Raw genomic sequence first — 12,703 nt, 5'->3', positions numbered from 1 at the left:
TAGTGTATACATGTTAATCCCAAACTCCTAATTTATCCCTCCCCCTTTCCCCTTTCCCCTGTTTATTTTTATTTATGACTTCTTTCCCATCCCTCATCGCTACCTACTGAAATCCTCCAGACTCCCTCTGAAAAAATGGACTCTCCCATGAATCCTTTCCTGATCCCTCAGCTCTCCTCCAACGGGACAGAATTTACTTTCTATCTTGCTTGTGGCATGGATTCTAGCTAGAGCCTAGGTGCTGGGGTTGAGACATACTGGGCAGTCTGGTAAACTGAGGGAACGGTGGTGGGGCTAAGGGCCTCTGAGGAGATAAATCCTCCTGAGGGGAGGAAATAACCAAGCATGACAGAGCTGACTCAGGCACAAAGGCCAAGTCGGTAGTAGGAAGCCGTGAATTGGAGGACAATGGGAAGGCTCTTAACTGAATCTGCCCAGCCCAGCCTCCCTGGATGCCTGCTTCTGTCCTATCCAGGGACCTATTTGCATCCAGGAAGGCTTGTCATGGCAGCAAAGCGAATGAGATCCTGACGCCCTCTTCCTAATACAGCCCACTGAGGTTCAAAGGAATAAACCAGCGGCCCCGAAACTTTTTGGCACCAGGGACCGGTTTCGTGGAAGACTATTTTTCCATGGACAGGGGAGGGGGGGCGGGGGGATGAGGAGGGTGGTCCAGGTGGTAATGCGAGCGATGGGGAGCAGCAGATGAAGCTTCGCTCACTCGCCCGCCGCGCACCTCGTGCTGTGTGGCCCGGTTCCTAACAGGCTGCAGACCGTTATCTGTCTGCGGCCTGGAGGTTGGGGACCCCTGGCATAAACGAAGTTTAATGGCCTGGAGTGGTCCCAAATGAGGTCAGATTGCTGAGAAGGAACAAGGAGGGTGCTCTGAGAGGAGGCTTTCCATAAAAGGAGAATGTGGACAGGCTCTCAGAGTCCAGATCATTGGAGGGCATCTGGTTCAGGACATGCAGTCATTCTGGATATCCTGTGGATGCTCCTCAACAGGAAAGAGCTGCATCCAAGCCGCTAAAGAGTTAGAATCCTCCAGGGCCCAGGCAGTCTTTCTTTAGGACCCTTCTGAGCTGAGTCTGACAGAGTAGAAATGGCACCTTGAGAAACCATCTTGATGAGGATGGATCAAGTCAGCACTCTATGCTGGAACCAGTTCACGCTGGTGGTTTGGTTGGGGCCACCTCTGATTAACAGGGGTAGTGGTTAGTAGCAAGGACTCTGGAACCAGCTACCTGAGTTTGACAGCTTTCTCATATGTAAATGGAGAGAACTGAATCAGTCAACTGACAGCACCAAATGGGACCACCTTGTTGTTGACAGTTGTGAAGTCCATTTCAAGAGGCAAGATTAGGTTGCCAACAACCCAGCGGACTAGACCAAACAAATAAAGTAGAGGACTGAGTCATGCATGTGTGGAAGCAACCCTAGAGATTCTTGGGTCAATTTAAGGAGGGGAACCATTAGAATTCTTTCTGGAAAAAAAATGAGTGTGTATGGGGGTGGGGTCTCAATGCCATTGTAATCTGAATATTGGAAGATGAGACTTTTTTTGAGGTATTTTTGACCTACAGCATTATATTAGTTTCAGGTGTACAACATAATGATTCAATATTTGGATATATTGTGAAATGACCACCACAATAAATTGAATTAACATCCATCACTATGTGTAGTTTAAATTTTTTTTTTCTTGTGATGAGCAGTTTTAAGATTTATGGAGACTGGGACTTCCATGGTGGCACAGTGGATAAAACTCCGCACTCCCAATGCAGGGGGCCTGGGTTTGATCCCTGCTCAGGGAACTAGATACTACATGCATGCTGCAACTAAAGGTTTGCATGCCACCACTAAGGAGCCCATGTGCTGCAGCTAAGGAGCCAGCAAGCTGCAACAAAGAAGCCCTGGAGCCACAACTAAGGAGCCCATGTGCTGTAACTAAGGAGCCCACCTGCTGCAACTAAGACCCAGTGCAACCAAATAAATTTACAAAAATAATAATATGACTTAAGGAGAACTTATTTTTAATGTGCAGGCTTATCCTACCCTACCATACTGGCAGCGCCTCGCAGACCAGTGGTGCTCCCTGGAGAGGGACTGCCGTGCTGGGGGGGTGGGCAGTGGAGAAGACCACAAGGCCTGGCAGAGTGACCCGGAGATGGTAAGGCACCCAGTGGAGCAGCAACAGCGTCTGTGAGAATATACTTGTTCATGAGCACACAGAAGACACTAGGAAAGACCTTGAAGGGTTAAATGATTGCCACCAACTCTAGCACAACCTGAGTCCTAAACTACAGCTAAGACCCCCATCCTTAGGGGCTGCCAGAAATGCTTGAGGTGGAGGACTTTGCAAGAAGCTAAAGATCCTGCATGAGCCCATGTGTGTAGGTGCCCGAGAAACTGAGGTTTCCTGGTTGTGTCCTTACCTCCTCTCTCTCATTAAGTTCTTTGAGGACAAGTGCTATGTTTTACTTATCTCTGTATCTCCCCAAAGCGGGAGCCCTAGTCCTGGCAGAGGGCTGCAGGGCAGAGTCTGGTGCCCGGTGGAGCGGCAGCAGTGCCAGCAAGAGCAGCCTTGATCCAGGCACAGGTGAGACCCTTCCACCTCGCCATCCCCCAACAGCATCTAGCCCGGGACTTACTATTTTCTTCTCATTTTTCAGCTCTCTTGGAGTATAATTTACGTATCATGAGTTCACTTATTTTCAGTGTACAGTTTGAGGTTTAATAAATTTATACCATCACGCAGACATCATCATGCCACATCATTACAGAACACTTCCATTATCCCCAAAGTTTTCCTTGGGCTCCTTAGCAGTCATCCTTGCTCCAACCTCCAGACCTAGGCAACCATTGATGTGCCTTCCATCACCATAGTTTCGCATTTTCTACAAATTTCATATTAAGGAATTATACAGAGTAGCTGGTGTCTTTCATTGCATATGTTTGAGATTCATCCCTGTTGTAATACGTATCAATAGTTTATTCTTATTTGGGATCAGTGGCCAGTCTGAACTCATGAGAGTTTAGTGCTAATATGTAGGAAAATCCTCTCTCCCAAGTTATTCCAACCCTACGGTCAAGGTGAGAGTGGAATGATCAAAATGCATTTAATATGCAATTTCCAATTTGAAAGAGTCACCATTTTTATCTGGGATGATTCCCACTACAGATAATAGATCATAAAAGGGTTTCATGTTGCTAACTAAATAGCCACAGAATGGTAATACTTATGTCTCATAAAAAAGTAAAATTAACAACCAATAAACTGGATTTTTAAAATAATATTGTTCCTTTTTGAATTGCTGACTAGTAGTCCATGGTATGGATAAGTCACATTATGTTTACCCAATTGCTAACTGATGGACATTTAGGATGTTTCCAGTTTTTTTTGTTTTTTTGGTTTTTTGCAGTACGCGGGCCTCTCACTGTTGTGGCCTCTCCCGTTGCGGAGCACAGGCTCCGGACGCACAGGCTCAGCGGCCATGGTTCACGGGCCCAGCTGCTCCACAGCATGTGGGATCTTCCCGGACCGGGGCACGAACCCATGTCCCCTGCATCAGCAGGCGGACTCTCAACCATTGCGCCAGCAGGGAAGCCCTCCAGTTTGTTTTGATGAATGATGCTTCCATGCACATTTGCATTCAAGACTTTGTGTGGACATATGTTTTCATTTACTTGGGTAGATACCTAGGAGTGGAATTGTGTGGCCTTTATTGACTTAGAGTCCCTTAATAGGGATTACGCTGCAGGAAGCTGAAAGTAAGCCCCGTGGAAACGGAACACGTGATTAAGGGTATGTGAGAGAATTTTAGGAAAAGGGAGGTTACTGAGAGGTAGAAACGCACTAAGAGATAAATTTACCTACTTCATAATGTGTACCTCAGTATTTAGGAAGCCTAAACATTTTATCTGATGTAAAACTGCCTCCATCTATTATAATTGGAGACTCATTGACCACAGCATACAATATTAGGCATGTGTGGGTGGACAAGTACAGTGATCAGGGCATAGAAAGGCACCAAAATCTGAACAGCCTACATGGTTGTTCACTTTTTTGGAGCCATCAGTAATTATGACAAGCATTTGCTTTAATGAAAAATTCCACTTAAAGATTCGAGTGGAATTTCTACTCCTTGTAGAGCCTACCATTACATAATTTGTATTTTTTTAAACCTGGTCTCTGCAGAGACCATTCTGAATAATAGTCTCCTCTTGAACTATGGAACTATACCAATAAAGTTTTGGAGCAAGAAATTATGAGGGAGAACAGAGCACTCTGTGATGACAGGAATCACTATTACCTGGATCTAAATACACCCACAACTCAAACTTGTCCTCTTAAAATTGATCTAACCCGGGGCTTCCCTGGTGGCGCAGTGGTTGGGAGTCCGCCTGCCGATGCAGGGGACACGGATTCGTGCCCCGGTCTGGGAGGATCCCACGTACCGCGGAGCGGCTGGGCCCGCGAGCCATGGCCACTGAGCCTGCGTGTCCGGAGCCTGTGCTCCACAATGGGAGAGGCCACAGCAGTGAGAGGCCCGTGTACCGCAAAAAAAAAAAAAAAAAAAAAAAAAAAAAAATTGATCTAACCCAGTTAATTAATAACAAAGAAATCCATCCTGTTTCCCAGCACAAGAACATTAAGAAGAAAAAAAAAAAGGGAACCTGTATTGTTGGAGACTTATAGATTGGGAATTCTGGCTATTCATTTTTCAGCTCTCAAATATACAGACAGAATTTGACCTTGAGTCATGGGCCAAAAGTTTAACCACTTCATTTTTCTCCCATTGGAAAGATCACCTCAAGCACCCTGAGTCATTTGAGCGCAGGTACCCGATGGTTCAGTAGATGTGGCTTACCCGGGACTGAGATTCATAGGGAGGATTTTTGAAGTATCCATCACATCACAGAATTCCTTTTTCTTTAGTGAGGACCCACAGAAATCTCTCTTCGACCTCAATATCAGGAAAAACCATGCTTCTCTTGAACAACTGGACTGTTTTCATTTTTATCCTGTGTAAGTGGTTCTCAGAGTGTGGTCCCTGAGCAGCAGCAGCAGCATCACCTGGGAACCTGTTAGACATGCAAATGCTCAGATTCCACCCCAGACCTATCAAGTTAGAAATTCTGGACGTGAGACCCAACAATCTGTGTTTTGTTAAGCCTTCCTGGTGATTCTGATGCAAGCCAAAATTTGAGAACATTAACTGAATTGGACTGAAACCAGGAAAACCAACTTTAGAAAATTGGTAATTTATTTGTTCAATGTCTAATACTTCCTTTTGAGTTAAAAGGTTACATTAGGGTTGTATTACAATTGATTAATCTACAACCAAGTAGTTGGTTTTGAAAATCTGGGATGATAATATTGACCAACTATGTACTAAAAACAAACAAAAAGGGATTTCATCATCTTGTATAGGCTAAGTGCCCTGCAACTTGAACTACAAATGATTAACTAGACACGGTTATGCTTTGTGCGTGAATTATAGAGTAAACGAAGTAGATATTAAAGCAGATGAATTTAAATTATCTATCATGATTTACTTGTTAGCCTGGAAATCTCTTGTTCTTTAGTTAATAAAACACACAGAAAGCCTAAGTCCACGATGCCAAATGAGCAAATATGGCTCATTGTCAGGAACTGGGTGTTTTTTACCTCTTGCCGTTTTCAGAATCCAGAGGGAAACTGTTTCCATCTTAGCTCTGCTACGGAATGCTTTGTGCGACCTCATATGAGATAACTGTCCCTCTCTGAACCTCATTTTTGCCTCTGAAAAAATTGAGGATTTGATTTCATCATCTTTAATTTCACTTCCATCTTTGATCTGCTGGGATTCTGGAATTCTAGAGATCCCCAAACACCAGCAGCACCTGGGACATCACTGCTCTCTCCTGACCTCTCCTGACCTCTCCTGACCAGAGGGCAGAGGAAGGAGGGAAGGCACGCATGTGGCTGCAGCCTGAGGCAATCGTGCCTGAGATCTTCCGAGTTCAGATAATTTTAAAAATCACTAGGCCAGGGTTTGTTTCTTACTAAACAATGCTGTGTGGCCATCAGCCGAGGTGTGAATTGGGGGATACTGCTTGCTCTTTGCTAAATGCTACACAGGAATCCCAAAGAGATTTTATCATTAGCTTTATGAGAACAAGATGTGAACGGTATAGAGAGCCGGTTTCTGTAGAGCCGATCTTAAAGAGGCAGCCCAGTGCGTGAAATTACATAGGGTATATACTTCAAAGCTAAGGGGTTTGGGTCTATCCAAGCATTCCCCTTCCTCTTTCCCATCAAAAACAGTTATTTCACTGGGTAATTCAAGACCTGGAGATAACTTCATAATGAGTGGAGGATAGGTGTGGTTTAGGTTGTTCAAATTAACCAGATAATTGATTCAATTCATCCAATTCACTCTCCCTGTAGAATTTATTGCACCTATTATTGTCAGTAGAAAAAGCTATCTTTGCGCCTCCTGTTCATTGGCCAGCCAAATACTTCGCTGTCTTTCATGCCACTTCCCAGACTAATTCTGATCTGGATATACTTATAAGCACCTTACTACAAAAAGTTTCTCCTAGCTGAGATTATCCTTTGAATTTGATCATTTCAGAGAATATTCCTTAGCAGATAATATTATCCAATGCCTTTAAACTGCTGGCCTCCCACCCTGCATATACACACAGAAATCACATACTTATATTTTCTGTATCAAGGGGCATTTCTTGCTGGTACTATTGCTGGTACTAAGGGAATTGCCTTAATTTTCTGCTTCCTTCGGTTCATGTAAACATTATCTCCATGCCCATCACCTCTGGAGTAGCCTGTGGCATTCCCTCACTTGAAAAGAATGATTTTCATTCTTTTTTTTTTTTTTTTTTTTTTTGCGGTACGCGGGCCTCTCACTGTTGTGGCCTCTCCCGTTGTGGAGCACAGGCTCCGGACGCACAGGCTCAGCAGCCATGGCTCACGGGCCCAGCCGCTCCGCGGCATGTGGGATCCTCCCGGACCGGGGCACGAACCCGTGTCCCCTGCATCGGCAGGCGGACTCCCAACCACTGCGCCACCAGGGAAGCCCTGATTTTCATTCTTACAAGTCCTTTTGCCTCAGGACCTCAAGCTGGGTTCTGCATTATTTTGTTTTGGAACAAGGCAGGTTCCTTTTAACCACTTCTAAAGGGAGAAACCCTAAATGGCATTTACAAAAATATATGGCATTAAAACAGACGGTCAAACAGTAAAAGGGTGTTTTATTAGGACATTTAGAGACAAAGCAACTGGTGGTTTGCCTGGATTTTGCATCTCTTAAAGGTTGCCTTGATACTGTGCCGCAGAGCCCTGGTAATACGCAGGGTTGGGAATTACCATGTGTCAGAGCTGGATGATAAGCCCAGGTCACCTGAATTATTCCTCCTTGGAAGTGACATCAGCCCTATCAAAATGTGAATGATTTGTTGCTTCAGCACCTCTCTGATATTAAATCTAGAGGAGTGGATTCAAGTTTGTGCTTCAGGGGACACACGTACTTATTTACCCTGTAAAAGAGAGTGCACTAGAACACCTTCTGATTGCAGAGAAATGGATGAAAATTGACAAAATCTATACAGATCTTCGTGGTTAGATATGGAAACAGAGTGATTCTAATAAACAATAAGTATTGTTTAATAACATCTAGGTAGTCCATAAGATTCCCCAACAGGGAAGAACAAGCAACTGCAGAGCATTTCCCAAACCCCCCTCCTTCTGTCATGGAAACGCCAGTAAAAGTCCTCCACCTCCTACACTCCAGTGCCAGATCGGTAAGCATTTAGCCAAGCATGCTGGGAGACAAAGAACAACCGAAGGAAAGGAGTATCCGGGTGTCTTGGATTTGCTTTCCATTCTGCTCTGTTGCTCTACCATCTCGTTACTAGACGTAGGCATTGGACGTGACAATCAACTACATTTGAACTGAGCAGAAGAAATATTAAAGGCATAGGCTTCAGAAGAAATGTCTCAAAGGCAGCCTCAGTCACCTAATCAGACTTTAATTTCAACCACAAATGACACAGGATCATCAAGCCCTGTCGTTCCTAATGATACCACAAATAAAGGAAGGACCGGAGACAACTCTCCAGGAATAGAAGCATTGTGTGCCATCTATATCACTTATGCTGTGATAATTTCAGTGGGCATACTTGGAAATGCTATTCTCATCAAAGTCTTTTTCAAGACCAAATCCATGCAAACAGTTCCCAATATTTTCATCACCAGCCTGGCTTTTGGAGATCTTTTACTTCTGCTAACTTGTGTGCCAGTCGATGCAACCCACTACCTTGCAGAAGGATGGCTGTTCGGAAGAATTGGATGTAAGGTGCTTTCTTTCATCCGGCTCACTTCTGTTGGTGTATCAGTGTTCACGTTAACAATTCTCAGTGCTGACAGGTGGGTTTCTTTTCTCAGTTATATTTGCCAGGATGTGAAATTAGGTGAAAAGAAAGGAAAGCTTGTACGGAGCGTTCACTGGCTACTATTCTGCTTTTCTCACACTCTGTAACCTGGATGTAAGATTGAAAAATCGGGGGGCATTTTAAATAAAAGTCGGTCTAAGAATGTTAAAATTCCTGTGTTAGCATCGGACGAGAGATTGAAATTGTGTGCTTCAGGGATCATTTAATTTCTTTGAAGTGTAATTGTTTGTTTGAAAGAATACTGAACGGTGTTTTCCCCCTCGGTTTATTAAGGCAAATTATTCCAGGTGTAAAAGAAAAACAATTCTTTCTTTATACATTAGTGCAGCCTAGTGGTGCAATATTGTCAACATTAAAACATCAACATAGGTGTGAAATTGACCACATACACATTACCGTCTACTGGAAGAATGGTAAAAAGATACATGCATCTAATTTATTTGAAATGCATCAAATTAATTAATGGCAGAAAAACGGTGAGGCTTTCAGCTTCCTGGTAACTCAGTGTAATGTCATCACTTAATTGTATTTGTTTTTTCTATAGGCATTCAATGACATTCTCATTTCCAGACATAAATTAATCCCGGCTGACTTTTAGAGCTCTATGGAAGGAGCGTGTGAGAACCTCTGGCAGCCAGGGTGTTTGGGCTCTGTTAGGATATTTTCAGTCTATGTACTGGGTCTTTCTGTGCCTATTGTAGAATGATAACTGTGAAAGCATGAAGAAAAATTGAGGCTCCAAATGTTAAAAGTGATGCTTTAAAAAACCTGCAAGAAGCCCGTAAGTAATCAATGCCTGGCAGTACCAGAAGGAAAAGCTTCTTCAGATTCTGGAATCTGAGAGGAGGAAAAGCTTTCCCTGTGTCTTTTATGGAATTTTGCTTTGACGGGTTTTATATTCTGTTTGAGGGCAGATTTACTTAAAGGCTGTAGATTTTAATGTGGATTTGTCAGAATAAGGAGGCATCTTTTCATGGGTACAGGGTTTCCGATTTCACCCTTGCCTTGCCCTAAATCTACCTACAGATTGGATCGGCTTGGGCAAGAAATTAGCACTTATGAACAGGGAAGAAATTAACCCTCTCCTCTTTCCTGCATAAACTCATGGAATTCTTTTTTAGGAAGGTTGATGACTGCTCTCTCACAAGGGAAGGAGAATTAGGTTCAACATCAGTCACTTACATAAAAAGGAAGTATTTTAGAACACAAGGTAATGCACAGATAATGAATTACTCTCCATCACACACAAAATCATGCCAAAAAATATTTATTTGCCCTAAATAGAGGGTCTACAAGAAAATTATAAAATTTGCAAATCTGGAATATCTCATAACAGTGAAGAAAGGAAAAAGTGATTAGCATCAATATAAAATACTGGGATGTATTATGTGTATTTGAAATCATAACCAATTCCAGTTGGTTAATGTTGACTTGGTTATATACATATGGGATAAGAAGGTAGAACTGGATGACCACGGAGATCACTTCTAACTTTAAGATTCTGTAATTTTGATATTGATTTTGCCCTTTGCTATGATTATGTGTTTCTAGATACAAGGCAGTTGTGAAGCCCTTGGAGCGTCAGCCCCCCAATGCCATCCTGAAGACCTGTGCCAAAGCTGGCTGCATCTGGATCGTGTCTATGATCATTGCTCTACCAGAGGCTATATTTTCAAATGTATATACTCTTCGAGATCCCGACAAAAATATGACCTTTGAATCGTGTGCTTCTTATCCTGTTTCTGAGAAGCTCCTGCAAGAGATACATTCTCTGCTGTGCTTCTTAGTGTTCTACATTATTCCACTTTCGATTATCTCTGTCTATTACTCTTTGATTGCTAGGACTCTTTACAAAAGCACCTTGAACATACCTACTGAGGAACAAAGCCATGCCCGCAAGCAGGTATGTATTAATCAGGACTCACGCATGAATTTAGAAGGGAAATGCCTCCTCTTGCACCCCTGAGCAATAAATACTTTAGCAGTATCGTATTTTTGTTATGGTCATGGGCTGTGGAGTCTGTCAGACCCAAGATTTAATTCCATACCAGCTGAGCAATCTTGAGCAAGTTACTTAACATCTCTGAGCCTCACTTTCCTCATGTATAAAATGAAAATGAGGTCTGGATGATATATATGAAATGCTTAGCATAGTTCCTGCTGCATAGTAAACATTCAATAAGTGGTAGGACTACTAAGGGAGCAGCTGAAGTTTGGGATCAGTCAAAAATCACCCCACAGAATAGTGAGAAACATCACACAAGGTGAGACTATAAAGTGAAGCATCTTTTGTTTAGAAAAACACAGGATGGTAGAACTGGCAAGAAGCCATAACATTATTCAATGCAAACCACTTACACACAGATCAGCAGACTGGGCGGAGGGGTTGTCTCGAGGGATGCAGTGCCAATGGCAAGAGAACACAGTGATTCACAGAAGCTTGATTAAGACCATTGCAAGACCCAGGTGTGTTCTCCTCTCATAAATATGAACAGAATAAAAAGAATATTGGCAAAACATCGTTCCATTTGATTAAAAAAAACCCAACAGGATTTCTATCTTTCTTGGGTGGGAGGAGATGATCCCATTTACCTCTTAACCAGTAATGTGCAGAGCTCAGCGCTTTTTTTTTTTTTTTTTTTTTTTTGAGCTAGTACATTCAGTTGCTTCAACAGTGGTGGTCAGGAGGCTAAAGTTGCATTTTAATGCCCATGTGAAAAGTTATCTTTGCTCTATCTGTAACTACAGGCAATGTCTTCACTTAATCTGGTTCATTTCTCTTATTAAGAGGTGCAGGTAGGATTATTTTCATACATGAAGGGTGGCACATTGATTTTTATTCCTTTGACTATATAGTTAGAATTTCTATACGTTAACAACAATTTTTGGTACCAATTTAGCAACTTTCATAAACCCCAGAAGACTATTCTAACCTAGTCAGCCTCTGCTGATGCAGTGAAAGCAGGTTTGTATAGCATCTATTTCTTAATGAAATTAAATTTTCGATAATTCCACAACACTGCTTGAGATAATTAGAGACACCCTAGAGTATCTCAAAACCAGGGATGGGAGTCTCTGAATTAGAGCTAATCAGAGACCAAGATCACGGGTTACCATGTCAATTAACTTGCTGTATTCTCTAGCCACGGGCTGACTTCACCTGCACCTGCACGTTCAAAGGGATACCAGCCTGTTAACTGTAAATTTCTATGTAAATCTAGAGAATGGCTTTTTAAAATCTCTGCCAGCTAAATGTTTTTGTTTGGGTTTTCAGTTGTTTTTTGTTTTTTGTTGTTGTTTTGTTTTGTTTGTTTGTTTTGTTTTCTTGGTTGTTGTTTTTGCCATTTTTCTTCCCCCTGTAGATTGAATCCCGAAAGCGAATTGCCAAAACGGTGTTGGTGCTGGTGGCTCTGTTTGCTCTCTGCTGGTTGCCGAATCACCTCCTGTACCTCTACCGCTCATTCACTCAAACCTACATGGACCCCTCTGCCATTCACTTCATTGTCACCATTTTCTCTCAGGTTCTGGCTTTCAGCAATTCTTGTGTAAACCCCTTTGCTCTTTACTGGCTGAGCAAGACCTTCCAGCAGCATTTTAAAGCTCAGTTATTCTGTTGCAAGGCAGAGCTGCCTGACCCTCCTGCTGCTGATACCCCTCTTGACAACCTGGCCGTGATGGGAAGGGTCCCGGGTGCTGCAAGCGCTCAGGTGTCTGAAATTAGTGTGTCCGTGTTCGCTGGCTGTAGTGTGAAGAAGGAAGATGACAGAGTCTAGCTTTTCAATTAAAAATAGTATTTCTCCTCCCAGCGTGTGTATTCGACTCTGAGCTGTGTGTAGGTGTATGGTGTCAGGATTTTTGTTGCTTGACAATTGTGCTGAAATCTTAGGAGGGAAGGATCAAACCATGATTTTTTCAATCTACAAGCATTAACGAACACTATTGGGCTTTCTAAGTAAAACGGAGCCCCACTAGGCATAGAAAGACATATCTGCGTATGTCAGTGGGTCCTATGAGAGGCTGAATAGGAGGTGAAGTGAAATAAACAAGATGACACTTAAAAATCTAATGTTTCCATCACATCTCTGATGCTTATAATTTCGCATATACTCCTGTGATTTGCATAAAACTGTGTTTATTATGTGCTGTAAATCTACAGATTATACTTTGCATATGAAAAGGGGCTCAAAGAGAGGTAAAACATCTCTTCTGCAGTTTGCTTAAAAAACAAAGTCCTAAAAAATAAACC

At 42.7% G+C, this 12,703-nt stretch overlaps 1 protein-coding gene across 1 annotated transcript; it reads left to right on the top strand.

Moving 5' to 3' along the window:
• Positions 1-7,997: 7,997 nt before the first annotated feature.
• BRS3 (bombesin receptor subtype 3) lies at positions 7,998-12,230 on the top strand. Its single transcript, XM_060087895.1, has 3 exons — positions 7,998-8,431; positions 10,009-10,360; positions 11,820-12,230. The coding sequence occupies exons 1-3, from the start codon at positions 7,998-8,000 to the stop codon at positions 12,228-12,230; spliced, it is 1,197 nt and encodes a 398-aa protein (XP_059943878.1).
• Positions 12,231-12,703: the final 473 nt, after the last annotated feature.

Source organism: Mesoplodon densirostris, chromosome X (genome assembly GCF_025265405.1).
Source record: "Mesoplodon densirostris isolate mMesDen1 chromosome X, mMesDen1 primary haplotype, whole genome shotgun sequence".
NCBI lineage: Eukaryota > Metazoa > Chordata > Mammalia > Artiodactyla > Ziphiidae > Mesoplodon > Mesoplodon densirostris.
Note: the sequence above shows the minus strand (reverse complement) of the source record. Positions and strands in the feature narration are given on the sequence as shown.